General features: G+C 46.4%; 1 protein-coding gene across 1 annotated transcript in view; it reads left to right on the forward strand.

Moving 5' to 3' along the window:
* The first annotated feature begins 1,175 nt into the window (after window positions 1-1,175).
* The window catches only part of LOC147663380 (E3 ubiquitin-protein ligase TRIM39-like), a 128,734-nt gene continuing 102,846 nt past the window's right edge, over window positions 1,176-27,063 (forward strand). Inside the window, exon 1 of the mRNA XM_086950481.1 lies at window positions 1,176-1,713. Coding sequence (XP_086806607.1) covers window positions 1,303-1,713 — 411 coding nt within the window. The 5' untranslated portion in view covers window positions 1,176-1,302. The remainder of the gene's footprint in view (window positions 1,714-27,063) is intronic.

Raw genomic sequence — 27,063 nt, forward strand, 5'->3', positions numbered from 1 at the left:
TATCTACAATTTTTAGGTGCTAAGGACAGGAGATCCAGACCCCTAGGTCTCCCTGAGACTAGAAAATCTCAAACAAACACAATTTAACACAGTGTCCAGCACTCTACAAAAGTATGGAAATGATCTATTTCTGTATGGTATAATAGCCAAGGAAACAACAATATTCTTTATGGATAAACACCATATAATTGCAACATTTCAATCATTCAATCCAAGTAAGTTAGGAATCTTCAATGGTTGAGTAGTCAGGTCTTTATTCTGTTCAAAAAAGGCTATCTTCATAAAAGCAATGTTGTAGCCAGTGCCTACGCGTTTCGTCCAAAAGGACTTCTTCAGGGCAGGTAAGTCACTGTTTTGGTCTAATCTGTTGCTTCATCTAAGGAGTTGTCTGCGAATTCCCTTCTCAGCACGGTTACACAAGCATTATGATAAATATCTTGTAATCGGTAAATATAGTCTTTTCGTTGGGGGTCCCGTAACTTACAGAGGTATTTTTGTGCTGTCTTTAGTGAAGATAATTACTGAGCCGGATTATCGTGGGTCCAACTCATTGTTGTAAAACGTAGTACCGGAGCATCATGGCATCGTAACCGCATCCGCTTGCAAAACAATCTAAATATACTGTGTGTTTGCCTGCTTATGTGTGCTGTTTTTGACTGGGAGAGAATGAGGACACTCTTGAGCGGTATTTTAAAAGAAATGTGTTCAATGCTTTTTGTGTGCATATCTGCTTGTTTCTTTCTGCGTGTGCACGCTCCAGAATATGTAGTATTCTGCCAAAGACGACAAACAACAGTAGTGAAGCTGCAAATGTTTCAACAAGGAAATGTTAACATATCATTGCGTTTGACTTTCATTTTGTGTAATAAATCAATATGTTTTGTTTATAGACACTATTTCTTGTGTTTTGGTAGTGCTGCAGCTGGTATGGAAGACATTAAGTATTTTCATGTCTTGCCCTTTGCCCCACCCACTGCCCAGAATTTTAGCTCATTTTCATGAGTACGCGAGCTTTTTTATTCTCATTTTATGCGCTGTACTGCAAGTTCCAGAATGCACAGGGAAAACATACGCGCTGAGTGAACTTCACACCCCCGGTACTCAGTACACGTTGCTCACGTGCTCTCACGTTCAGTTACATTGTGTTGCAGTTCGACTTCCGGTTGCTCCCAGGCAGATGTTGCGGAGTTTAATGCAAGCAAGGGATAGAGTGACAGGCCGCCTGCAAGGTGGGAGTGACAGGAAGCTGGGATACTCCCGGGACACAAACAGCAGAAACGAAACTAGTCTATTTCCTGCATCATGGCGGCGGCAGCTCAGTCTCAGAACCTCGAGGACGAAGTCGCTTGTTCGATTTGTTTGGAATATTTCAAGACCCCGGTGATGATCATAGGCTGTGGACACATCTTCTGCCAGGCCTGCATCTCACGGTGCTGGCAGGGCTCCGATACAAACCTCGCCTGTCCCGAGTGCAGGGAAATATCCCAAGAGAAAAAACTTCAGCCTATCCGTCAGCTGGGAAACCTCGTGGAAATGCTAAAAATTCACCTCCCTTCCATGAAGCCCCAGGAGAACGTGTGCGAGAAACACCAGCAGCGGCTGCAGCTCTTCTGTGAGGATGACCAGGAGCCCATCTGTGTGGTGTGTGACCGGTCCAGGGACCACCGAGCTCACACCGTCGTTCCTGTAGAGGAGGCTGCCCAAGAGTACAAGGTATGTGCGAGGCACTGCTGGGATCGCAGCAGTTGTTCTACAAACTGTACTGATTGGCTGACTGTGCCCAGGAGTACAAGGTATTTGTGAGGCACTGCTGGGATCGCAGCTCTTTTACCATAAATTCTGACGGCGACTAAGAGTACAAGCCATGTGTGGGGGAATCGCTGGGACCTCAGCTCTTTTACTGCATGGCCGTGCCCAAGAACACAAGGCCTGTGTGAGAAACTGCTGGGATTCTGCCTGGACTCGCGGGCCTGGTGCTATAATGTGCTCTCTAGAGCACGATGAATCTGAGCGTAGAATTCACTTGTCAGACTGGGTGGGTCTGTGTTGTGCCTCATGATTGTAGGCGTGGGGCCAAAGACAACAGGCTGTATCTGCGACTGTCTTGGGTTCAGTGCCCCCGTCTCTGAGAATATGTTGTCTCTGTGTGACCTGGCTGAGGTCAAACAAAGTTATAGTGTACCACAGGGCCGTAGTTTAGGAATATATGTTCTGGGGAGCAGGCCCCAGTTAAGACAAACCTTTATTTACATACTCGAAGTGGACGAGGGAGTCGTACTATTCTGCGATACCAATTGAAGATTATAACTGGTTTATCACCGGAGTTATAAACAAGAATTGAAGCACATTGGTGCTAGAGTCATCTCCTATGTAGAGATTGGGCTATAATATTATTGCTTTAATGATCCCGACATAAAGGAGATCATACAGAATCAACGGACTAGCAGAAGTTTTTTGCCTTTAACGTGTGGCTTATAAGACAAATCACGGAAGTAGATCTTGTATTTCCTGCTTGGGGGAGTGATGCCTTTCATCTACTGCTGAGTCATTCCGAGAAGAGATATATAGACCCTTGAATTCTAGGGTATTAAATGTTGTGCAAAAAATAGTTTTTCTTCTATGGAAGATCTATATATGTATCATACTCCTAAAGAAGGTGGATCTTATGAATAAATCCCACCAAAACGTGTCAACAAGTCACTGTTACACAACTTACCGATACTGGACGTTCTTACATGATTATATTCAAGGATGATTAGTGATATGTATGGTAGAGGTGTATATGTTCAAAGACAGATTGATTTGTCTTACAAAAATCTTCCTCTTCTGTGATGACTTGTAGTAAGTATATGTTCCTTATTTTCATGTATGTGGCATTTGTAATATATATACATTATATATACATTGTTTTTTTATATTTGATATGATTAAAACATATATTGTTTTAATCCTATAAAATATAAAAAACAGTGTATATATATTTATTCTGTATATATGTACTAGACATTTGTTATTCACATTATCTTTCTTCTTGCTCGGTGTGGTGGGTCTGTGAATTATAAGACCGAGTTCTTGTATAGGAATAGGTGATTATACTTCTGTAATACTCACGGGGAGGACTGTTGAGAGATTCCATTCAAATGATGACGGCAACATAAAAGTTCAGTTTCCGTCATGACCAGGGGTGTAGGGGAGAGCAATGTTTGTGAAAAAAAGTATGAAATATGTCAAGTTTAAATGCACAGAATGCATTTTCTATTATTTATTTCAATATAGAATTATTCACCCTTAGGAGTTTGTAAATAAGTTCAATCCTGCATTTTAATGTACATTGGTCAAATCTAATTGTAATATATTAACACATTTACAAAGGTGCAGTCAGAGCATAGCGGGAGAATCTGGATTCAACGGTTGACCGAAAGTTTGTGCGATTCTGAGAAAATTAGTTTTTCTTCATGTACTTTACATTGTAAATATCTGCAATTGGTCATTAAAACTATGTGAAAAGAACACATGCACAGGGTATACTTCGAAATATCACTTTCAACCCACTCCCCTATCACAAAATCCAAGTTTCTACATTCTGGTGTCATCAAACCCCAAACATGACACGGTTCTAGCATAGAATCTCATGCTAGAGATGCTCCTGCCAGAATACAAATGTTCTTTGCAAAGTCCTCTGCCGCTTCTTGGAACCTACCTGTGCTACATCAAAACTTCAAAATAAATATTTTTGTTACTATCTTGATATTAAAATATCACTGTTGAAGGAAAATATTGTTCTTTCTCCTCCTCCTCACTCAAACATGTGATCTTTAAGGTTCCAAAATATTGCCAGGCAACCTATCTGCTAACCGTTTGGTCAGTGACCAGCAGTGCCACCCCTTGAACTCCCCGTGAATAGAGGCGGTAACTTTAGTATCACTGGATTGATTATGAGCAGCAGTTCTGTCAGCCTGACAAATAGAAACTGGGTGCACAGCCACACATTCACAGTATGTAGGCAGGTTGTTAATTTTTATTTATTTATTTAAGGATTTATAGAGCGCCTGGTGACCCGAAGGCATCCCCGCGCTGTGAACTGTAGGATGGCTCAGAAGGGGGAGGGTGGAGTTGGACTCACTAATTGGGGAATAGCAGCGTTTTAAGTTGTTTGCGGAAGGCCAAATAGGAGGGTTCCATTCGCAATCTGCGGGGGAGCTGGTTCCACCGAGTGGCAGCTTTAACAGAGAAGCGACGGCCTCCGGTACGTGATCTCCTAAACTTAGGGACGTTCGCCAGATGTTCGTTGTCCGACCTTAGGGATCTCAAGGCTTTGTACGGGGTAACCATTTCTTTAAGAATGGCTGGGCCTTGTCCGTTCATGAGCTTATGGGCGATACACATAGCCTTGAACTCTATTCTCTCCCGCACTGGTAGCCAGTGGAGTGTTTTAAGGGCAGGTTTTGCAGAAGACCTAGAGGGGAGACCAAGCAGCAGTCGAGCGGCCGCGTTTTGAGTTCGTTGCAACTTTCCCAGGGTAGATTCCGGGGCTCCCAGGTAGAGAGCGTTACTATAGTCCAGGCGGGCCAAAACCAGTCCTTGGATCAGTAGCTTCCTGGAAAGGGGGGGAAGGAGGGGGAGAATCTTGCGGACCGACCGCATAAGTCCAAAACAGGTGCCGGCGGTTTTAGTGGCCTGTGTTTTCAAGGTGAGGTCTGGTTCAAGCCAGACCCCTAGGCTCTTAAGTTCCTTCTTTGGGGTGGGAACCTCGCCCAGGGAGTCGGGCCAGACAGATGGTGGAATGGATGTCCATTTTTTTCCCATCAGCATGACCTCTGTCTTGGACCCATTTAGCTTGAGCGAGGATTCGCACATCCAGTGATGGATCTTCTGGAGGCAGTGCAGAAGGCTGTCTGGATGTTGGTCTAGGTGAGATAAAGAGACGACCAGTTGCGTGTCGTCCGCGTAGCTAACGATCTTGAAATCAAAAGGGGCAACTACCTCTTCCAATGGAGCCATATAGGCGTTAAAAAGGGTAGGGCTCAAGGAGGAGCCCTGAGGAACCCCGTTTACCAGAGGAAGAGGGTCAGATCGTGAACAGCCATCCCAGACCTGAAAGGAGCGGCCCGAAAGAAAAGACTCCAGCCAGGCCAGCGCTGTGCCCCCGAGTCCCGCCTCAGCCAGCCGATGGAGCAAGACACGGTGATCCACCGTGTCAAAGGCAGCACTGAGGTCCAGGAGGATCACTGCCACTGATCCTCCCGAATCCAAAATGCACCTTGCTTCCTCTATGACAGCGAGGAGGGCGGTGTCCGTGCCCTGGCCTGGGCGGAACCCCGTTTGGGACTGGCGGAGCAGATGGTTAGATTCTAGGAACTGGGATAGCTGCGCATTGACCAGTTTCTCTGCAATTTTGCTAATGCCGGGAAGCAGCGAGATTGGTCTATAATTCGCTAGGTTTGATGGATCTAGTTGGGGTTTCTTTAACAGGGCTTTAACTACCGCTCCCTTCCAGCTAGGGGGAACTGTACCTTGGGCCAGTGAGGTATTGATCAGATCTGTGATAAGAGGAGCAATTACCGGGGCAACTTGTTTGAGGAATCTTATAGGAGCGGGATCGAGGGGGGACCCACTTTTCATTTTGGCCAGAGTCGTTTCGACGTCATCCAGCGTGACTGCTCTGAAAGCCTTCAGAGACGGGCCAGGGGTATTTTCGGGGCCGATAGTAGACGGGACAGGGTCCCGACATGTTGGCTGACTCGACTGCGGAAGTGAGTCGAGGATAGTGGTAATTTTAGAGTTGAAGAATGTGGCGAGTTTTTTGCTCCTGTCCGGGGAGGTGTTGGACATTGAAGGGGGCTGAGGGATCTTAAGGAGTTCTTTGACTATGAGGTGGGATTCTCTGGCGGAATTGGAGGCATTCTTTATTCTTTCGTCAAAGTGTAAGGCTTTAGCAGTTTTCAAAGCTGCTTTGTAGGTTCTAACATTCTTCCGATAAGCCTCTTTATCGGAGTAACGCCAGTCCTTCCTCCATAGTCGCTCGGCTTTTTTGCAGGATTTGTGGAGAACTCTCAGATCTGTATTGTACCAAGGGGCTGACCCTAACTTTCCGCTTTTGTCTTCCCGGTTTTTCATAGGAATGATGGAGTCAAGAGAGTCCGAGATCCATTTTCTGAAGTTAATGTCGGCTATGATCGGGTTCCTGGAGGGGTAGGGGGTTGATAATTCAAGAGCATTGGCCCAGTCCTTGATAGGGAGTCTGGACCAAGCCCTGTCTCGGGTGTAGGTGGTAGGTTTAAGAGGCTTCCTAAAATCTCCTGATAAAACGAGCGGAACCAGGAAGTGGTCTGTCCAGGGAAGAGGGCATACACTTTTGGCCGAAATGGTCTGAATATTGGAGAAGACTGGATCTAGTAGGTGACCCTTAATATGGGTGGCACCGGTGTTAGCTAGTTGGAGACCATAAGCTGCTAGATCTTGCATCAGGTCGGCAGCCCCTGTGTCTAGGGGGTCATCAAAATGTATATTGAGGTCCCCTAGCACAGTAAAGTTTGAGGCAGATGGGGCTAGGGCTGATATGGAGTCTAGGAGGGCACTAGCGAATGGGCCAAAATGGCCCGGGGGCGATAAACCAGGATGCCTGTTAGTGAGGTAACTGGGGAAACACAGATGTAAAAATGGCAGCTCTCTGAGTCCTTGATGTAGGCATCGCTAATTCTGCATGATAGATGTTCCCGGTGCAGAATAGCCAAGCCACCTCCTCTGCCACGGGGCCGAGGTTGGGATTGGATGAGGAATCCCGGGGGTAAGGCTATAACTACATCTGAGTCAGAGTGCGGTGTCAGCCAAGTTTCTGTTAAGAACAGAATGTCCAGTTCATGGTCCTCAAGAAGATGATTGATGAGCAGGGCATGCATGGGGAGCGACCTGCAGTTTAGTACTGCTAGCTTCAGGCCGGAGTGAGTCCGGGGCCCTTGCGCCAGGTGTAATTTGGCCGGGGAGCAGATGACACAGCTCGTGATGCTTCCACCTGAGTCATGAAGGTAGTTACATTGGGGGCTTTTGGTGGGTCTAAGGGACAAAAGGTCTTGACCAGAGTAGCTCACCCTCTTGGTGGGTCCGACAGGCAGGGGGTATGGCCCTAGGCCCGTACGTGCGCGGACGGGCGCAGACGGGCTTGCCTTAAGCGCGCCTTCGGCGCGCATTCGTCGCGCCCGCTGCGCTCGTCCGCTGCGCGTTCTGGTCATGTGCAATAGGCAGCCCCTTACATATAAGCAGAAGGAATTCCTTACATACATCAAAAGTGCACAGCCTCTGGCATAAGCACAGCACATAGACCTGCCTATTGTGCATAGAAGCAAGTCACTCTTCAGGTAAAGTACCCAACGTCTCCTAATATTGAAACCACATAGGGCCTCATTCTAATTTCCCCTGATTATACGGAGAGAGATACCTGGGATGGAATTTAAGATCTCGACAAGCATCTCCCTTCGAATAATGAGGATTACACGTTTCCCCCTGGAATGGGGACCTTGTAATAATGGACCTAATCTTGCATGTCCCCCCCCATGTCCCACGTCCCACCTAGAAACAAGCATTTACAATGCAATGGTCTCGGCATCATTAAAGGTAGAACTTTTGGCACTGCTTATCACATTTCTTTTTTTTCTTTTTAAATCATCAATAAATGGCATTGTCATTTACATTGCCAATAGCTTAATCGTTAAATAAATGGCATTGTCATTTACAATGCCAATAGCTATACCCTACACAGAGCCACCCTCACACAGACAGAGCCACCCACACATAGAGCCACCTACAAAACAAATAAATGGCATTGTCATTTACATTGCAATAGCACATGAATAGGTTTCAAAATAACTTCTAAAAATTTATCAAGTGCAATGCATGGGATTCATTTCATTTCATCACCCTTTTCTTTCATATAGATCATATATTGGAGCATGTATTAAACTGGATGTATAACAAATTAAAAAGTGCAGGTATCATAGAGAAGAAAAGTGGAGTCGATCCGGTCCATCACCTTCTAACCTAAAAGTACTCAAGTAATAGAGACTGTGGTTTGATTAGCACAGTAATCAGATGCTGGTCTCACTGTAAACAATTCAGTTAACCTGGCAGTAGTCTGACTGTGGGCGACCCCCTGGTTGTACGTGGAATCACTGAATCTACATACCAACATTGGTCATGGATTCCAAAAACCTGTTTAAAGTGTGGCAGATAATTGTTTGGCTGCTTTATAGGCAAAGAGGCAAAAACAACGCGGAATACATTTGAGATCTGAAGACTACAGATAACCATTCAAAACAATCCAATACATCAAAACTGTACATTAGGCGGTTTCTCTTTCAGAAACCAATAGGAAGGTTAAAACATAGATATAGCTGCGTTTAATGTGCGTAAGCAATAGCAGACCCAAAGAATTTTTTTATTCAATCAACCACATCTGCATTAAATACATCCGATGGTAGTATACTTAATCCCCACATACTACTTCTGAGGCCTCCGTTGCAATGAAACAATCTCTGTGGAATCGCAAGTAGAACTTAAAAAGTAGCATCAAAACTTCCATTATAAAAGCAATTTTGAATAGTACGAAGCCCTCTAAAGAAATTAGATATTTTTTCGGAAGTGAAGCACCACATTTATTTCGCCGGCTTTGTACTGTGCATTTATGGCATCACTTTTTTTATGTTTTAAGGTCGAAGCACAACTTTTAAAGGCAGGTTGCTGGTGCCACCTACAGGCATGCTTCATGGCACAAATTCCTGCAACAGGACTCCGAAAACAGTTGCACTACATGTAGCCCACAAGGCGTCAGGAAGTCTCTCAAAAATTAACAGGCAGGTGTCATTACCTCTTCCTGAACTGGAAAACCGTGCAAGGAACACAGACTGGGTTTGTTTTTGTAACAAAAGCACATGACAATAGTCATTTATAATTACACAGTAGTGAAATTACAATTCTTTGAAGTATACTAGATGAAAAAAATATTCACCACTACCTTTTTGTCACAATTAGGACGACAGACCTAATATAAAGCACTGCAGACCAGCACACAACTATCTGCATGCCAGAAAAACACATGCACTGTCCATACAAAAACATAATCAGTCTTCCGTGTCACATGATTTAACGGAGCAGGTCTTCCAGGGTAATGCTATCCACTTCCCATCTTCTTGTCCCAGATTAACTATCTGAAGGACTTAATTTCACACACACAATAATCGCGGGGAGGGGAGAGGTGGGAGGGGAGAGGGGGGAGGGGAGAGGTGGGAGGGGAGAGGGGGGAGGGGAGAGGAGGGAGGGGAAAGGGGAGAGGGGGGAGGGGAGAGGGGAGAGGGGAGAGGGGGGAGGGGGACTCTCGCGGGGGTTAAAAAATAAATTTAGAGAAAACGTACCTGACTGCCCGTGTCCGTGCCAGAGCTGGACTGACAAATACTATAAATGAATACCACGGACATAAGGTGAAAGTTTGAGGGTTACAGTGAAGTAATGAGCACGTAACTGTCCGAGTTAAAACAGCTCGAGATTAGCGATCAATTACATATTAATGCAACTAATGACCAGCTGGGTTATATTGCAATCCAAATATACGTAAATCTCCAACAGTAGATTGTGAATGGCCAATTGCAGCAATCAATAACACAAAATAAGCACGATAGGCACCCCATACTCCTCCCTCTCGCCCCAGGTTGCTTCTATATAAACTCAGCATGCATACATGTTCAATGCAAACAGATTGTTTCTATTACCCCGATTACTCTCTGACACAAATAACCATGTACTTACATTGCGGTGCATCAGTCTTCCGTGTCACATGATTTAACGGAACAGGTCTTCCAGGGTAATGCTATCCACTTCCCATCTTCTTGTCCCAGATTAACTATCTGAAGGACTTGATTTCACACACACAATACTCGCGGGGGGGGGCGCGGGGGAGACTCGCGCGGGGGGTTAAAAAATAAATATAAAGAAAACTTACCTGATTGCCCGTGTCTGCGCCAGAGCAGAGGAAGCGGCTCTTGTTTTCGGCGTCAACCGAGGAAACTGCAGGGGACGGAGATCGTATCTGGCATCTGCACGCTGGGGAGCAGCGGGGAGAGCACGGGAGCGGGCACCAGCACGGGTCCCCAGACTGGCTGCTAGAGATACAGCCTTGGCAATGTGTGGGCGGGGGGAGCGCCGGATCCTCTGCACCGCTTGTGGGTGGAAAAGCGGCAACTGCAGGGGACGAGATCGTATCTGGCATCTGCACGCTGGGGAGCAGCGGGGAGAGCACGGGAGCGGGCACCAGCACGGGTCCCCAGACTGGCTGCTAGAGATACAGCCTTGGCAATGTGTGGGCGGGGGGAGCGCCGGATACTCTGCACCGCTTGTGGGTGGAAAAGCGGCAAGAGCCGATAGCCTCTGAATCAGCACAGCGTGTGTGCAAGGAAGCGGCAGGAGCAATTTGCTTCTCCTTGCATCGCGTGTGGGCGGTAAAGACAGCAGCTCGGCTCCGAGGCACTGGGCGGAAGCCCCATCCGCCGTTTGTTCCAGAGCATGTGCGCTGCATCCCCGTACTCGATTCAGAAAAGGGGGTGGTGATGGACAGAGTATCTGAATTAAGCAGAACACAGCCGTCTTCGGCCCGGCTTGCTTGAATCCTGATGGTGCAGTGATCATGGGACTTACATCTGAGCATACCCTTCCCCGCTTATGGTGGACAAAACGATTCAGAAAAGGGGGTGGTGATGACAGAGTATCTGAATTAAGCAGAACACTCCTACCCAGTCAACAGATCAGGGCTTGATCCATCACCGTTTTTTAGCTCACTGCACCATCCCAGCTCAGAACCTGGCTAGTCTGTCCCTGGCCCAGTGCATCATGGGAACAGGGCAGACCAAACTACCAAGCCAATTCTTTTACTGGAAAGGAAACAAGCTTCCGGGGACCACCGTACTCGGCGCCGGCTGGGCAACAATGGCGGCCACAAAGCGTACGACATTTTTCGGATTTGGGGGCGTGTTTTGCTGTGCTGAGTGACGGACGACGTCTGTCTAAAGAACGCAAAAAATCACGCCCCCAAATCCGAAAAAGACGGAGCTTCTTTGGAGGGATAGCTCTCTCCTCCAATGGCTGGCCTCCGTTTAGGAAGCCAGCCAATGGTGGAGAGACAGGGCAGGGAGGCGGGTTCTGAAGCCCTACTAAGTAACATTAAATCTCCGGACCGGAAGCTGCTTCGCAGCTTAACGGTCCCTCGACCTAAAAAAGGGCCCATATTGGCAAATATGTACCACCTGCTTGTAGCAGATGGTAAATGTTATCGGTCTTTTTATTTTTTCTGTTTTTTTGGACCCATGTTGATTGAAGAGGGGAATCAACATGGGAGGGCACAGTTCATTTAATTTAAACTGTGGGGAGCTTTTTGTGCAACTTTCTGTAATTCTGTCACACAGAATAAGGAATACTCACAGTTGCATATCTTCATGAGGAAAGAGGCAGCCACTCCTTAATAAATGCATTTTCAGTTTACAAGATGAGTCAGGGGCTCTGCTTCATGTTGGGCAATGTCTGTGTGGGGTTCCCCCTGAGATCAGTAGCCCATCACCCTAAACCTTTCAAATGTTCCTTTTAACTAACCGTTACTCCCTCACATCCTGCAAGGAATATAAATGTTAGGTTAACATGCACTGAGACCTCATGGCTCTGCAAGAGTTGATGCAGAAAAAATGGCCCAATTAAAAACCATGGTTCTCAAACTTTCTTCTCTAAGAGAAGATGTTTCACTTGTTTTTATTAATTTGATTATTAGTTCACAGGTAGAGAGAAGAGGCAACTAAGACCACCACCCGATTTTCCCCCCCATTGCCTTCTCGTAACACAGAGGTGTAACCACTAAGTCACTAGGATATTTCAATGAAAGTAATTAAATAAATGTTCATTGCAACCAGTCAACTGAATAACTGTGTCAGACCTGATTCTGTGCAAGATCCGACTCTGTTGGTTTTTGTCTGAAATTCTGTCTCTCCTTCCTTGATTGTTTTGCTTTCAGTCGCCCCCCCCCCTCCTCCGCAACAAGCACTTACTCCTCACAATCTCCTACCTTCTTGGTTTTACAAGTGATAGTCTCCATCCATCTATATTACCTCTGCTCTCAGTGTCCAGCCCAGTCATGCAGATGAAGGACTGGAAGGTAATTGAATCTTCCTCAGGCATCATACCTGTTTGGTCCTCTTATGTTATGACAGGGACTAGGGCCAGGCCCCTGACCAATTGTTCTCCCTCCCCTTACTCCTCCATCTTGTCTAACTTAGTAAATATATTCCTTACACTGCACAGCAAATTACCAACACCGTTATCCTGGATGGACTCTTCAGTTACATTGAGGTGCTGCCTGTCCCTTGTGCTTGCCAGGGTTGCCCAGTGCTTTAAATGGAAAAACATAAGTGCAGGTACTTATTAAATTGAGCTAGGGGCGTGGCAGTGGGCAGGGTTAGAGGCGGAGCGAGACATGTTGATACACAAACACTTCTGTTGAGTATTAATTTTGCCCTTGATAGTGGTCTCAAACTTTTCATATGTGCAGAGTATGGCATTTACACCAGTTTCAGGACATACCAAAACATATGAGAAATGTCTGGAAAAAAACTAAGGGGCATATTATCAAGGGGGTTTATCTCCCTATTACCTAGCTGTCGCTAACACCAGTTAGCGACAGCTAGTAGGAGATAGCGACCATCTTGGTCCCCTCTTTGCATGTCAGTGATATTTATCACTAATGACATGCAAAGTGGGCGTGCCAAGATGTTAGCGACTGGAAACAGTCGCTAACATCGCTATCTCCTATTACCAACATTTGGAGATATTCGCGCTAAGCGCAAATATTTCCAAAAGGTAACACCTGCCCCTGAGCAGTTCTTAGCCATGTTATCCAATGGTAGGTGGATAACATGGCTAAGAGCATTAGCTCGGTAATGCATGAATATCGCTGACTTTTCAGCGATATTCATGCATTTCGGCCGATTTTTATCGCTTAGGAGATATACCTTGATAATAGCAAGGTTCCTAAGCGATAAAAATCGCTGCAGCTCGGCGATAAAAATATCGCCGCTAAACCAACATAGCGATAATTATCGCTAGTTGTTGGTAATATGCCCCTCTATGTGCTAACTCATTACACAAAATGAATGTCAAACACCACATGTTAATATTTCCTTGTTTCATAATAGTTGCAGTTTTTTAATGTCATACCGTTCCTACTTACTAGCATTTGGCGCAATCCTTTTGTATTCAAGAGTGCACACATATACACACAAAACAATTATTCCACGCATTTCTTTTTAAATACCTCCTGAGTGTCCCGATTCTCTTCCACTCTGCTCTCATTTCTCTCTCACACACAAACAAGCAGACAACCCCTCTCTACCAGTCTTCACATCTCAAACCTCTCGATCCCTCCCCCTCTCTCCCATTTGTATCTAACTCCGTCCCACTCTCTTTACCCTAATTGTATCCTATCATTCTCTAGAATCATTCTCTCTATTTCTCTGTGCCTCTCTTACTCTTTCCATAGCGGTCTCAATCACTTCCCAATCTCTATCTGCGATTACCCCTTCTGTCTATCTTTTTCCCCTTTAAACTCTCCTCTGCTTCTTCTATATATGTCCCTTCACTCTTCACCGTCTCTCACCCCATTATCTGTCCTATTCCCTCAGCAGAAGGCCCCACGGTCAGGAAGCTTTTAGTGGCAGACTGTGAGCACTGCTGCATCGTGAGCATGTGCAGAGTCCAGCAGGGTAGAGGTCAGGGGCAGAACAACACTGGCCCTGATGGGAAGGTCAGTAGATCGCTTGTCACCTCACCTGGGTACGAGGGTGTCTGCGTAGATAATCCCCACCATCTCATCCCCGCCCATTAAACACTCAATGTCACAGCAGGCGGGCGGGTGGGGTGGATTCCCAGGGGCAAGCGAGTCAGGGGAAAGATAGCCAAACCCCAGTGAGAGGCCAAGGGGTGAAAATGACCCTTGTTACCTGGGTTCCTAAGAGGCCACACCTGAGCAGCCCCTCCCCCCTGCACACACACACCACACACACACTCATTCAGTCTGCACACATCACTGTGCTGGGCCCCAGGTAGAAAATGTCCCAGCATGAAGGCTCGGCAGGGGTCTGTTGAGGACAATGACAGCTTCCATCTGGGTGGGGAGGGAGCAGAGGCTCTCTTGCCGCAGCAGCAGGCCTCCAGCAGGCCACTCAGGCCCCATCGTGCAGCTTGTCACAGCTGAATGACACAGACAAACGGCAAACATACTGCTAAAACAAACAGGAACACAGCTGGCCCTCGGCATCGGCCGGTGCCCACCTTTATCAATTCGACCTTGAGTACCGGTACTCTCCTTGGCTGTGGAGAAGTGCCGGTACTCAGCTCGGTAAAAATGAGAAGTGCCGGTACTCAGTACCGGTGAGTACCGGCCCATTTAAAGCACTGGGGTTGCCCCATATTGCTTATGGGTAGACCTGAAATAGCACTTACCATGACTGCCTGTAAACAGCTGCATTACTCCGTTTACTCCTTTGACACCCGAGCGGGCATTTCAGGCCATTTCCTTTTATTACCTGTATCCAGTGCATGCCATTAACTTTTCCAATCCAATCCAAAAATTCTTTATTTCGGCCTTTCAGACCATAACAGATACAATAAAAACATTCGACATTTAAAAGACCTCCACATACAATAAAAACATGCCAAAGTACATTTCATACAAATTCATTTCCTTGGGGAGTCTGAAAATGGGTAGGAGTTAACATTACAGTTCATATCAGTGTTCAATCTTTTTGCTAATTTTCTCCTTATAGCCATTATAAACTTGTCAACTGCAAAGACTATGTGGGGCAGGGTGCTTGTTTTCAGTATTCTGTATGAGTGTAAATAATTCCTTATGCCAAAGTTCCTGCATAATGGCACTAGCCAATATTTCCTTGGTCTATTGTAGGCTGGGCAAAAAAACAAAACGTGAATTTCCTCCTCATCATGATTACTGCACCCTGGACAGATTTTGTCATCCCTCATTGTCCATTTACAAGTAAAGGTTTTCCCCGTCTTGCTTTTGGGTAGACTTGAAAAGGCATTTACTATGGCTGCAGTGTAATCCATTGCATTCCTATGGGGTTCTCTTCTGCTGCTGAAACCCAACAAGGGACTGTAACCCTTGCTCTGACTAGGATGCTAGGAAAGTCCACATGCCTCTATGCTTGACACTAGTTTGTTCCACTTCATGCATACGAACAGCAACACAAGGGAGGCTTTCAAGGACTCATCACACAGAGCACCAAAACACTTCCGACCAAGGCTACACCCAACCAAGATACTTTCAAACCGCTAGTGCTATAAATGAATGTAAATCACATGTGTACTGTCCCCCGGGCGTCTGTCTCCTCTATGCAGTTAGGTCAGATGATTCCGAACACTAATTTGGTCAATCACACACAAGACTAGAGCACTCTCCACAGGAGCGACACTGCAATTCAACAAGCTTTCATCCATGCACTTGCCAACAGCGCAGTGTCCTGTCTGCCAATATGCTTGGGTGCCTGTATAAAGCTAATTACAATCTGGTATCAAAATATATTTGCCATGGTAGTGGTGGTGGGGGGGGGGGGAGGGCAGGTGAGGTTTGAGAGGCTCCTACTGACATAAAAATGCTCTCTGGAGGGGGGCTGAACCCGGCAGTCTGCTAAGTTGCTATATGAGCTCCTTCCGTCAGTCCCATTGCTTGGCCGCAAGGTCTCTTACGGCGATAACTGTTGCCACATGAAGCGATTGGCTTTAGGCTACAAAATCTGCAGCGTTTGGAAGTTCACTGTCTTGAAGCTGGCGAGGATGGCTAACTTGAACCTGGGAGAAGTAGACCTTGCTGGGGCAGTCTCAGGTGGAGATGCTCTGTCAGCTGCCAATGGAGGAGGGGTCAGTTCCAGAAATGTCTGGTGGATTCAGCTTTAACTGGGATCAGTACAGACCTCTACAGCTTAATGGGTTGAAGGTGAGAGAAAACAAGGAAGTTACCAATACCCTTTTGACAACAGTATACACAATCTACAGTGAAATCATATTGACCAAATCCAATGGAGAAAAGATCCCTTACCCATCCTCTCTCTTGGAGGAAGACCGGGATGGGAGGTGATGATAGCAGTGAGCCAGCTGTCAGACATTATCTTAAAAAAAGCTGGACAACGTGCTGCTTAGGTACCACTCGAATATGTTGAGGATCAAGTGAATGGCATGGCTACCACGACGAAGCATATGAGAACGAAAACACAGCAAAGAGGGGAGGAAGGACAGGCTAGAGGAAGACATGGGGTGTAGGCAAAGTTTGAAGTGGGTGATGGGGGCGATGTTGGTGGTAGAAGAGAGGATTGAGGCACTGGAAAATCAGACACCAATCCAACATTAGAGTTTTGGGATATCCTGCTGGTGGGTCTGTGATAGAAAATATGTAAGCTTTGTTTTCTGAGTACCTTTCCCACCCTGGGGACTCTGATCAAGAAAGTGTACCGTCTCCCCTCTTGGTGAGGCAGCTTCCCAAAGAAAATGGTGCCTGTACTGTTATTTTGTCCAGGGCGTTCATTACCATATTATTAAAAAGATGGTGCTTCTGATTAATGGTTTGCAAGTGGAAGGTAGGAGTATCCCCTTGTTCCAGTGTATCATCATGGCGCTGGAGGCCAATATGAAGGCGCTCCAGACTGTGGTACTAAAACTGCTTGCTTGGCTATCGCATGCTTCTTAATGTTATTGGGAAGGCTGAAGGTCATGAACGAGGACAGAGAGCCTCATGAAAAGCTCTGGAGTGTTGAACTCGGACGTCTACTCTGCAGTAGAGGTTCTACTATCGAGCTAGACAATACCATTTGATCCCCCTTCTAGGCATAATTGGCTATTTGGGGGAGCGATGTAGGTTGATAGCAATAGTAAATGGGTAATATATTGATGTGGTTTCTCCGTGCTTTTACACTGCCTGCATGCCCCAGCCTTTTATTCCGTCTTTTCCGCCTATTCCCTCATTCCTTAGGTTTTCTGTTCTCTCTTCCCCTTTTTCTCGCAGTTTGTTCCTGTTTCAGCATTTCTTAGTGGGCAGTTTTGGTAATTGGGTCACCAGTGGAGCACTGTGTCATTACTCGCTTGCTTTAGAGCTGGCTTTGTTCAAAACAGAACTGTTGTGCCAGGCTATCCTATCTATCTATCAATCTATCTATCTATCTATCTATCTATCTATCTATCTATCTATCTATCTATTTTTTACGAGATCTAAATCTGGGCACACTGTAGTGGATGTTATATAGTGTCTTCTATTCTAAATTCAAATAAAAATGACGACACTAAAAATATTTTCTGTAGTGCTTTACCTCTCCTTCGAGATGGCTTTACACTGTATAAAATACATAATGTAAATAAGAGAACTTGATATTCCAATTTGTGCAGTGTGTGCATAAACCCACCAAACACGTTATTGGAAATTATGACCTGTATGTTTCTCACAGATTACAGCAGCAGACACTCCTCCTAAGCCTCTTCATTGAGACTGGTGTTTGTGTTGTTGTGACCGGTTCCACGGCATTTGTTAGACATCGATTCATAGGACGCATTTCTTATTTCTCACAGTGACTTTTTTAGACCGATAGATACAAAGGGCTTCCAAAATATGTTTTTTCTATTTTTCATATTTTTTCCCTGCCACTGATAGCACCCACAGCTCACTCTCCAAAACATTTCTTTCACGCTGAAGCCAGCGCCTCATTCCCCTCACAGACCATTTGTTGCACTGGACGACCATGCTAGTTTAGGATTGATCTTAAAATTGCATTTTCCCTCACATGTCAGGGACTCATATTCTCAAACCTTTCTGTGTGCATTAATTTGTCTTTCTTCTAGGCTGTCCAGAGATCGATACTAGGAGAGGCTGAGACCCACCTTTACTCCGACTTACATAAATGACTGCTGCCAGGGTCAGGGAAAATAAGATAATAAGGAAACCAGCTAACGCCAGCACAGCGCTCCTCCGATACACTGGGCTTCTGCCCCCTCTCTCTGTGCACTTTTGAGGGCGGCACGAACTGTGAGCTGATTGGAACCCCGAGCCCAGCTGAATAGAGCTACCTCGATACCAGTGGCGGTCCGTCCACTATGGGCGATACGCCCCTAGCCTCGTTGCCTGACGGAAGGCGCGGTGCCATAGTGTTTGGCAGTCACGGCAAAATGTTGTGCAAAAAAAACCGCATGCAGGATGGCCTCCTTGGAGAGATGAAATTTAAACAGCAAACGTATACCTACTCAATTCCCATAAAGGATTATTCAACAACATTCTTGCCTCAGACTTAGGTGGGCCAGGCACTAATGTAGGGGTGCCGGGCCCCGCTGCCTCCACCCCTCCCCCCATGGTTTCGGCCCTGCAGAAAAATGTTCTGCAAAAATGTTCAGAATCTGGAAAATTTTTCACTACTTTAGCTTTCTCCAACTTAAACTAATGGCTGTATTTTTCACTTATAAATATGCCACTGTATCGATAAAAACTGTAGAGTTAAATTTGTTCATATGGATTCCATAAAGCTTATTTAAATTTTGTTCCATTTTCAAGTGTCACATTTACAAACACAAAGCATCTTGCCCCCAGTGACCTGTAAGAAGAACAATTGATAGGAATGCTGAAGAATGTCAAACATTCACCGCTAGTACAGAGATCTGTGCCTAAATCCATTGTTTTATTGCTCACCCTGCCATTCCAGTTTAGACCAAGCCATATGCATATCAGCCTTGACCCTGCTCCCCATGGGAGCAGTCCTGCCCACACTGCCATGCCAGACCCTCCCTGGTCCGAAAACAAGCACCCTGGGACCGGTTTCAGGGTATCATCCTTCATCAGCCAGGCTAGTTTGACTCCAGTGGCATGGTGAACACGAGACCCACGTCTGGGCATACCCGTCCCACTCAGGGTGACAAATGCAAAAAGAAAAACTGATGAACGGAATGCTGAACAATGTCAAACATTCACCCCCAATACAAAGATCTTTGGATAAATCTATTATTATTTTTTTGTCTCACCATGCCACCAGAAATCTGTCGATCATTTTGTTGTGTTTGCTATGTTTGCCCTAAGTGGGCCAGGGTAGGCCCAGACGTGGGTCCCTTGCTTGCTATGCCACTGGACTCAAGGTAGCCTGGCTGATGAGGGTTGAAACCACAACACCGGTCCCAGGATGCTTGTTTATGTTCCAGGAAGTACCTGGCCTGGCAGTTTGGTTTGGACTGTTCCTATGAGGAGCATGGTCAAGAGTGAATTTCATATGGCGGAGTTCAAACCTGGGTGGAATTGTGAGCAAAAGAACGATGGATTTAACCCAGATCTCTTGACTAGGGGTGAGTGGTTGAAAGGTTTCGGCACTCCGTCCATCATCTGGTTGTGTTTCCCAGAGGCCCGTAGGCATGGTGCCATATTTTTAACAGAAAAATACATTTGTTTAAATGGGAGGAATTTCAAGAGAATACACGTGCTTCATAAAATATTTAGACTATTTGGCTATATTGAAAAAGGAGAATAACATTAATACTTAATGTTTCATAGAAAAGGATTTCTTCGCTTTCAATTTCTCCCATTTTATAAATATGGCACAGTGTCTGCTAGCCACTAGGAGCAAAAGGCCTGCTGTTTGTAAATGCGGCACTGAAATGGGAGAAAAGTAAAATGTAGAGTTAATCATTAAGGTAAATTTTCGTTTTACTTTTCTCTCTTTTAAAAGTATTCAAACTCATCATTTTGTTCTCATGCTCCAATATTGAGTCGCTCGCAGAGGAAACTTGGACCCGTTTGCCTTTTGCCTGTTTGCTGCAAGGAGCCCCGTTGGGCATTTGTAATCAGCGCCTGGAGCCCCTGGAGCCCCGCTGGGCATTGTCTTCATCTTCGTGGGAGAGGTGCTGCGCAGGAGGACGGGACTGCGAGGCCCAGCAGGCTGTGCGTGTGACATCGAGCACACCTGCCGCCTCTTCCCGTGCCTCCGCCCCCTGCTGACCACTTAAAACTCCTCGCGGCCCCCGCTCCGCGGGAGCCGCTCGCAGAGGAAACTTGGACCCGTTTGCCTTTTGCCTGTTTTCTGCAAGGAGCCCCGTTGGGCATTTGTAATCAGCGCCTGGAGCCCCGCTGGGCATTGTCTTCATCTTCGTGGGAGAGGTGCTGCGCAGGAGGACGGGACTGCGAGGCCCAGCAGGCTGTGCGTGTGACATCGAGCACACCTGCCGCCTCTTCCCGTGCCTCCGCCCCCTGCTGACCACTTAAAACTCCTCGCGGCCCCCGCTCCGCGGGAGCCGCTCGCAGAGGAAACTTGGACCCGTTTGCCTTTTGCCTGTTTGCTGCAAGGAGCCCCGTTGGGCATTTGTAATCAGCGCCTGGAGCCCCTGGAGCCCCGCTGGGCATTGTCTTCATCTTCGTGGGAGAGGTGCTGCGCAGGAGGACGGGACTGCGAGGCCCAGCAGGCTGTGCGTGTGACATCGAGCACACCTGCCGCCTCTTCCCGTGCCTCCGCCCCCTGCTGACCACTTAAAACTCCTCGCGGCCCCCGCTCCGCGGGAGCCGCTCGCAGAGGAAACTTGGACCCGTTTGCCTTTTGCCTGTTTGCTGCAAGGAGCCCCGTTGGGCATTTGTAATCAGCGCCTGGAGCCCCTGGAGCCCCGCTGGGCATTGTCTTCATCTTCGTGGGAGAGGTGCTGCGCAGGAGGACGGGACTGCGAGGCCCAGCAGGCTGTGCGTGTGACATCGAGCACACCTGCCGCCTCTTCCCGTGTCTCCGCCCCCTCTATTTCCAGTCAGCATAAGCCCGGGTCTAATTACGCGTTAGCGGGACGCGTGTGCGGGACAACACCCGGGACAAAGCCCGGACTAAGGGCGGACCCTCTGAGACCCTCAGAGGCCTGAGGAGCCTGGCCTGGGCCACCACCCCTGTTCGTTTACATTCCGCCTAAGGGACAAATGGACACATGAACTGTAAGTTGTCAAAAACCCTTGATTAGCGTCTGTGGGCTGTTAATCAATGTATTAGTTGACTGTTATATGTTTAGGATCTTTATTACCCTCTACCCTGTGCATTAAGGCTGTTTAAAAATCGGTGGTGGGGTGTACCATGAACTGTCGTGAAACCCGGAGCATGGCAGTCGCAGAAGCAAAAAAATTAACTGGTACCCTAGATGATTTCATTGTTCGTACGCATGCACTGATTGATGAGGGTATAATATTAATGGATAGGAGGGTGTCGCAAGATCTGGCTATGGCCAAGAGATCATCTCTAGGCCCAATTGCCCAGGCCTGCACGCCTAACCCCGAGAGTCGCCCTATTTCCCTTGCTTTGGTACACAATCCTGGGGACACTGGGGATTTTGATGCCTTAAACTCGCAGCAGGATCTGGAGGCCACCCCCAACCTTGATCTCATAATAGTAAGCGACCCAGACAGGATAGAGTCAGCTAATCCCACCGGGGCCAGTGATATACACCAAAAGGGTCTAAAAGAAGGAGCAATTCCCAAGCAAAAGGTAAAAAAATCTACCACTACTAAAGGGAAGAAAGCACAAACGGCCAATAAGCGTAATAATTTCATCTCAGTTCCATCAAATACAAATGGGGCAGTCTGTACAAATGATACCGGGGGGACACACTTAACAAACAACGGCTTGCCTCTAAGTCTTCCAGACGATACCATCATAGATAAAAGTCTGGAGGAAATTATGGAATTAAGTGGAGAAATCACTAGCTCAGTTCAACACAGTCAGGAGGGGTGCGGGTCAAGTATGTTTGATAACAATAACATCTTGAACATATTAAAATCTCTACTTGAACCCATGGAGGTTAGATTGCGTCGCATAGAATCTATCTTGACTAACATCCATAAAGGTATTAGTGCCCCTAGCCTCACCATGAACCCCAAAACATCCCACACTACTAATACAGCCGCCAAGTCTTCTATGGCTGGCAAAAAAGCTACTGTGGTTAATAGTAACGCTCCTAACAGTACAAGTAACACCCCTGCTGAGGAAGCCACTAAATCTAAGACCACAGTGATAAAACAACCTGAGAATCCAACTAAACCCAAGCCACCCCCCCAGGTTAAATCAAATGACCTCATTCCACCGACCCCAAACCCGACATCGACAACCGGACCTAAGGTCGTGGTCCGTAGAAACATCCACCTTCCCCCAGATGCCTGCCCCTATGTAGTGATTCTCACTGGGGTCAATGACATTTCATCCCTAGAAACTGAATCCCACCAGGCCTTAAAAAATAAAGTGTGCCATTGGCTCTCTAAAAATTATCCCTTACCGCCTAATATGCCAAGTAACATTTTAATGGTGGAAAGAGCCCCTTGGGTGGGAGGAAACAGGAAAAGTCTGCAAGGGGACTGTGTGGTGGTCACCTCTGAGAACACACAGGTGGTAGATTTAATTTGTAGAGGGTCCCCTAGATACCAAGCTAGTACTGTTACCGCCAGGCCCCTCTCTTATTTCTATCTACCGGGTAACCAAACAGATAATAGATGGAGTTGGTTAAGGGGCCCACAGGAGTCAAAAATAATTCATAGGCAAGACCCCCCTTGGGAGGCACACCCCGCAGGCTGGGTTGAAGGTGTTAATGCGGGCTGGAACCAGGTTAGGCCAAGAAGAGGAAGACCGCCCTATGGGGGTTTTGCGGCAGAGCCCCATAATAGCCACCCACTCAACTATCAACAGTTTGCTCAGGGATATGACAATTTTTTCAATTTTCCCACTTCTAACCGATATGATTACTTGTCAACCTTAGACGGGAATGATTGACAAATACAGGTCTCCCCCTGTACAGAAAAGACTGAGAATAACACCTCATTCTCTATGCAAACGGATAAGAGCATTTTGGGCGGGCAGATGTCCTGTCCAATTACCACTAACTGTGAGGGTGGGGAAGGAGGAGAGCCTCTTAATGTAAAAATGGCTGGGCCCCGGGGGGGCGAGGACTTCTCAATGGCAACTTGGAACATTGCGGGACTTAAAAACAAAGTGGATAACCCAATTTGGCGGGACCTAATAGGTTCCATGGATCTAATAGCCCTGCAGGAGACCTGGGACACTGAAAATCTACTGACTCTGGATGGGTTTACTACCTTCTCAATTCCAGCAGTTGGATCCTCGAGGGGGCGTGCCAGAGGGGGTTTGGTCACTCTGATTTCTGCCAAAATCCCTGGGACATATACGCAAGTAGCCACTGGTTGTCCTTACTGTGTTGCTGTCTTAATCTCCTATAGGAATCATCATAACGTCTTGGTCATAAATTTTTATAACTCATTCGACAGGGACAGTTCAGTAAGTAATTTGATGATGTTAAGTACTTTTCTGGCCGACTTTAAAGAGTCGGCAGAGCACGACTGTACCATTTTGTTGATGGGAGATTTCAATATTCATAGATGTAAGGAAAACTGCCCCCCCAATGTGTTATTTGGTACCCCGGACGAAGAAAATACCCACTTTGAACACTCAGAGCAGGGCACCTTTTTGGAAATAATGTTGGCTGAACATGGGCTTATCTTACCAAAGGCGGACGATGGGGATATCCCCACTTTCACGGGCCATGGCAGTGGCTCTGTGATCGATTATATCTTCCTCTACAGCACCAATGGAGCCCAAAGTAGTAGCTACTCAATCTTAAGGTCCCATTTTAGTGATCACAATCTTGTGGTTTTAAAAGTAAAGAACATATTTTTCATTAAGGATAGCTGCAAAAACCTGACAGACAAGCATGATCTGCGCTTAACGGATCAAGCACGCAGAATCAAATGGTGTAAAGTAATCCCAGATGAGTTTTTTTGTAACTTGTGTGAGAGTAGTAGGGATGACCTGATGTTGTGTATGGATGATCGGGCTGGGGATGGTGAAGTAATGGAGGCGTATAAAAAGGTCTGCATTGATATTCTCTCCAAATTAACTACTCATGGTAAAGGCAGAACACAAGGGAATGACGGCTGGTTCGACAAAAAATGTTCAGCGGCAAACCATAAACTCAAGGCTGCCCTTAAGTCAGAAACAGTTGATAGACGGCTAGTAGCTGCCCTTAGGAGAGACTATAAGACCACAATTGAAAAAAGGCGGCGTGAGATTAGGGAGGATGCTTGGGCTGATCTAACCTCTACAGATGTATTAAAAAACAGCGCCAAGTTCTGGGCAGTGGTAAATCAACCTTATTTCTCGGACTCCAACAACAATGAATTGGATTGTGGTATCCAGGAAGAACGATGGCACATGCACTTTAGTTCGGTTTATGAAGACGAGACCCAGGTGGTAGAATGCCCGACCGCATTCCCTCAATCACCATACATCTTATCTGTGAATGAGGAGGAGGTGGCAGTGGCTATCGGTCTGATGACCAGTAACAAAGCCCCCGGGCCCGATGGCGTCCCCTCCGACCTTTTCAAAGCTGAGACTTTATTTTGGTCCAAAGTTTTAACTAATGTTTTTAACAGAGTTTCTAAGACGGGCATTCCTGAGTCATGGTCACAGTCGGTAATTGTGCCAATTTATAAAAAAGGGGACAGGGGGGACCCTGGTAACTACCGACCTATATCCCTTATTGACTCTGCAGTCAAGGTTTTGGGGAGGGTGGTTTTAGGCAAATTGACCACCTGGCTAGAGGAAACCAATACACTTTCACCTTTACAGTACGGTTTCCGTAAGGGACGTAGTACAATTGACCAAAGCCTAAATCTACAGTTGATTATTGGGAAGTACACCTTAGCTAAGCCGGGTTCATTGTTTATCGCTTTCATGGATCTGTCCTCGGCGTTTGACCGGGTAAACAGATCCAAACTGTGGGGCCAGCTCCTTAATATCGGAACAGACCCCAACATAGTTTATTTCCTAGCAGATCTCCATAGGGATCTTACAGCAACGGTCCGCTACGATAGAAAGGGGAACTGCACGGAGAAAATTAGCATTACTAATGGTGTGAGACAGGGGTGCATTCTTGCTCCCCTGCTCTTTACACTATATATCAACGACCTTGGCAAAGCTTTGAGTGGAGCTAGTAAGGATATCCCGAAGGCTGGGAAATATTTACTGCCTGCCTTACTGTATGCGGATGACGCTGCCCTCCTAGCTAGAACCTCACTAGGACTCCAACGCCTGCTGAACTCCTTTTATGCTTTTATGGATAAACTTGACCCGAGTGTTAATTTTGGGAAGTCCCACGTCATGGTAGTAGGTCACAAAGCCAAGTCAAGGATAAATGTGATGTCATTATTTTGCAATAAACATAAGCTGTCACGAGTTTCTAGATTTCCCTATTTGGGGGTGGTCTTCGATGAGGGCTCCACGTGGAACCCCCAACTGGTGGAGAAAAAAACTTCCCTGGCACGTTCAATCTCAGCAGTACTAAGATTCTCCCGTAAACTAGGAGTGAAACCCATTGAGGCAGTACTAAAAGTATACGCCTCCAAATGTACTGCAATTGCCACGTATGGGGCCGACTTGTGGGGCTTTAAACAGGTCTCATCGCTCCAGGTCTCAGAGGACAATTTTTTAAAAACTCTTCTTTCCTTGCCTAATTCTACCGCAAACTACATAGTCCACCAGGAGTGTGGTGTAGGCTATTTGGAAGACAAAATTGCCCTGGCCCCCTTATTAAAATGGTTGGCAGTTTGGTTAAACCCAGAGCTTGATGTAAACCACGAAATCTTAAAAGATTGCTTAAGCCTGGACCACTGGGATAAAATCACCTGGTTGAAGTACGTGCAACAAATGTGTGTAAAACTGGGACGACCAGAATTGTTTGATAAACCTACAAGCTTGGTGAAAGGGGACATGAAATGGGTCAAAAATACCTTCTTGCTAAATAGAGGAATGGATAGAGAGGGCAGGGAGCTGCTCAAATCCTCTGTCAGGTCCCACCAGCTGATTGCCTCACCCGACCCTGAACCGGAACTGTACCTCAAAGTTGTGAATAATGCTAATCACAGGTACCTGTTAACAAGGTTCCGTTTGAATAAAATACATCTTTTAATTTCTGGCCGCCCTGTTTGGACTAGGAGTAAGGACCTAGCATTATGCAAATGTGATGGTTGCTCAATCATGGACACGGCTCATTTTTAGGTCTCGTAGCGATACAGCGCGTCAGCGCTGTACTCGCCGAGATCTTATGTCAGGGACCATGCTTCCCAGGAGACACTGTGTGTCACGCGCTTTGGCCTCTTCCGTTGGCCACGCGCACAAGACCGCGCGCTTGAGCAGTGATTACAAATTTGATACATTTCACTGTGTGCGTCCACAAGACCGGGCGCTTCAGCAGTCATTACAAATTTGATACATTTTACTGTGTGCGTCCACAAGACCGTGCGTTTCAGCAGTCATTGCAGATTTGATACATTTTACGTCCTGGTGCTTTTTCCAAAAGCAAGCTCGCAGTATTAGAAGTTTTAAGCAAAGTAATTTGCAATGCTTTTGTTGTCTATGGCCTATAGTAGGCGTTTTCTGCAGAGTGATTTTTCGGAAGGCTTTTCTTTTTGTAGTTGGCGCCGTGTTAGAGGTTTGTAAAGCGTCAAATCGTGTTTTGCATGTTGTTGGCGCCATTATAACTTTTTGCATGTGCGTCCTGGTACATGATGTTTTTAATGCTACACGTTTGTTGTATTTCGTCGCAATTACTTGTTAACATTTGTTAAGCTTGCACTTTCATTATAGTGCGTGTTGTTGTGCTTTTTTTCCCCAAACAGTAACTATCGCAAAATTTTCCCCAAACAGTAACTATCGCAAAATGGACACGATGTTATCTGTTATTTTACCGAATGCTGACTTTATATAAGTAGTGAGGCGGACTTTGAATGAAGTGCGTGTCGTGCTTTTTGTCATCCAAATAGTAAGTAGCGCAAAATGGGCACGATGTTTTGGTGTAAGCCTATGTGTTTTCGTTGTCTATGGCGCCATAGTAGGCGTTTTTTGCAGAGTGATTTTTAGAAAGGCTTTTATTGTAGTTGGCGCCTTGTTAGAGGTTTCCTGTAGAGTCATTTGCAAGTGTTGG

This window comes from Lissotriton vulgaris, unplaced genomic scaffold (assembly GCF_964263255.1).
Source record: "Lissotriton vulgaris unplaced genomic scaffold, aLisVul1.2 SCAFFOLD_3103, whole genome shotgun sequence".
NCBI lineage: Eukaryota > Metazoa > Chordata > Amphibia > Caudata > Salamandridae > Lissotriton > Lissotriton vulgaris.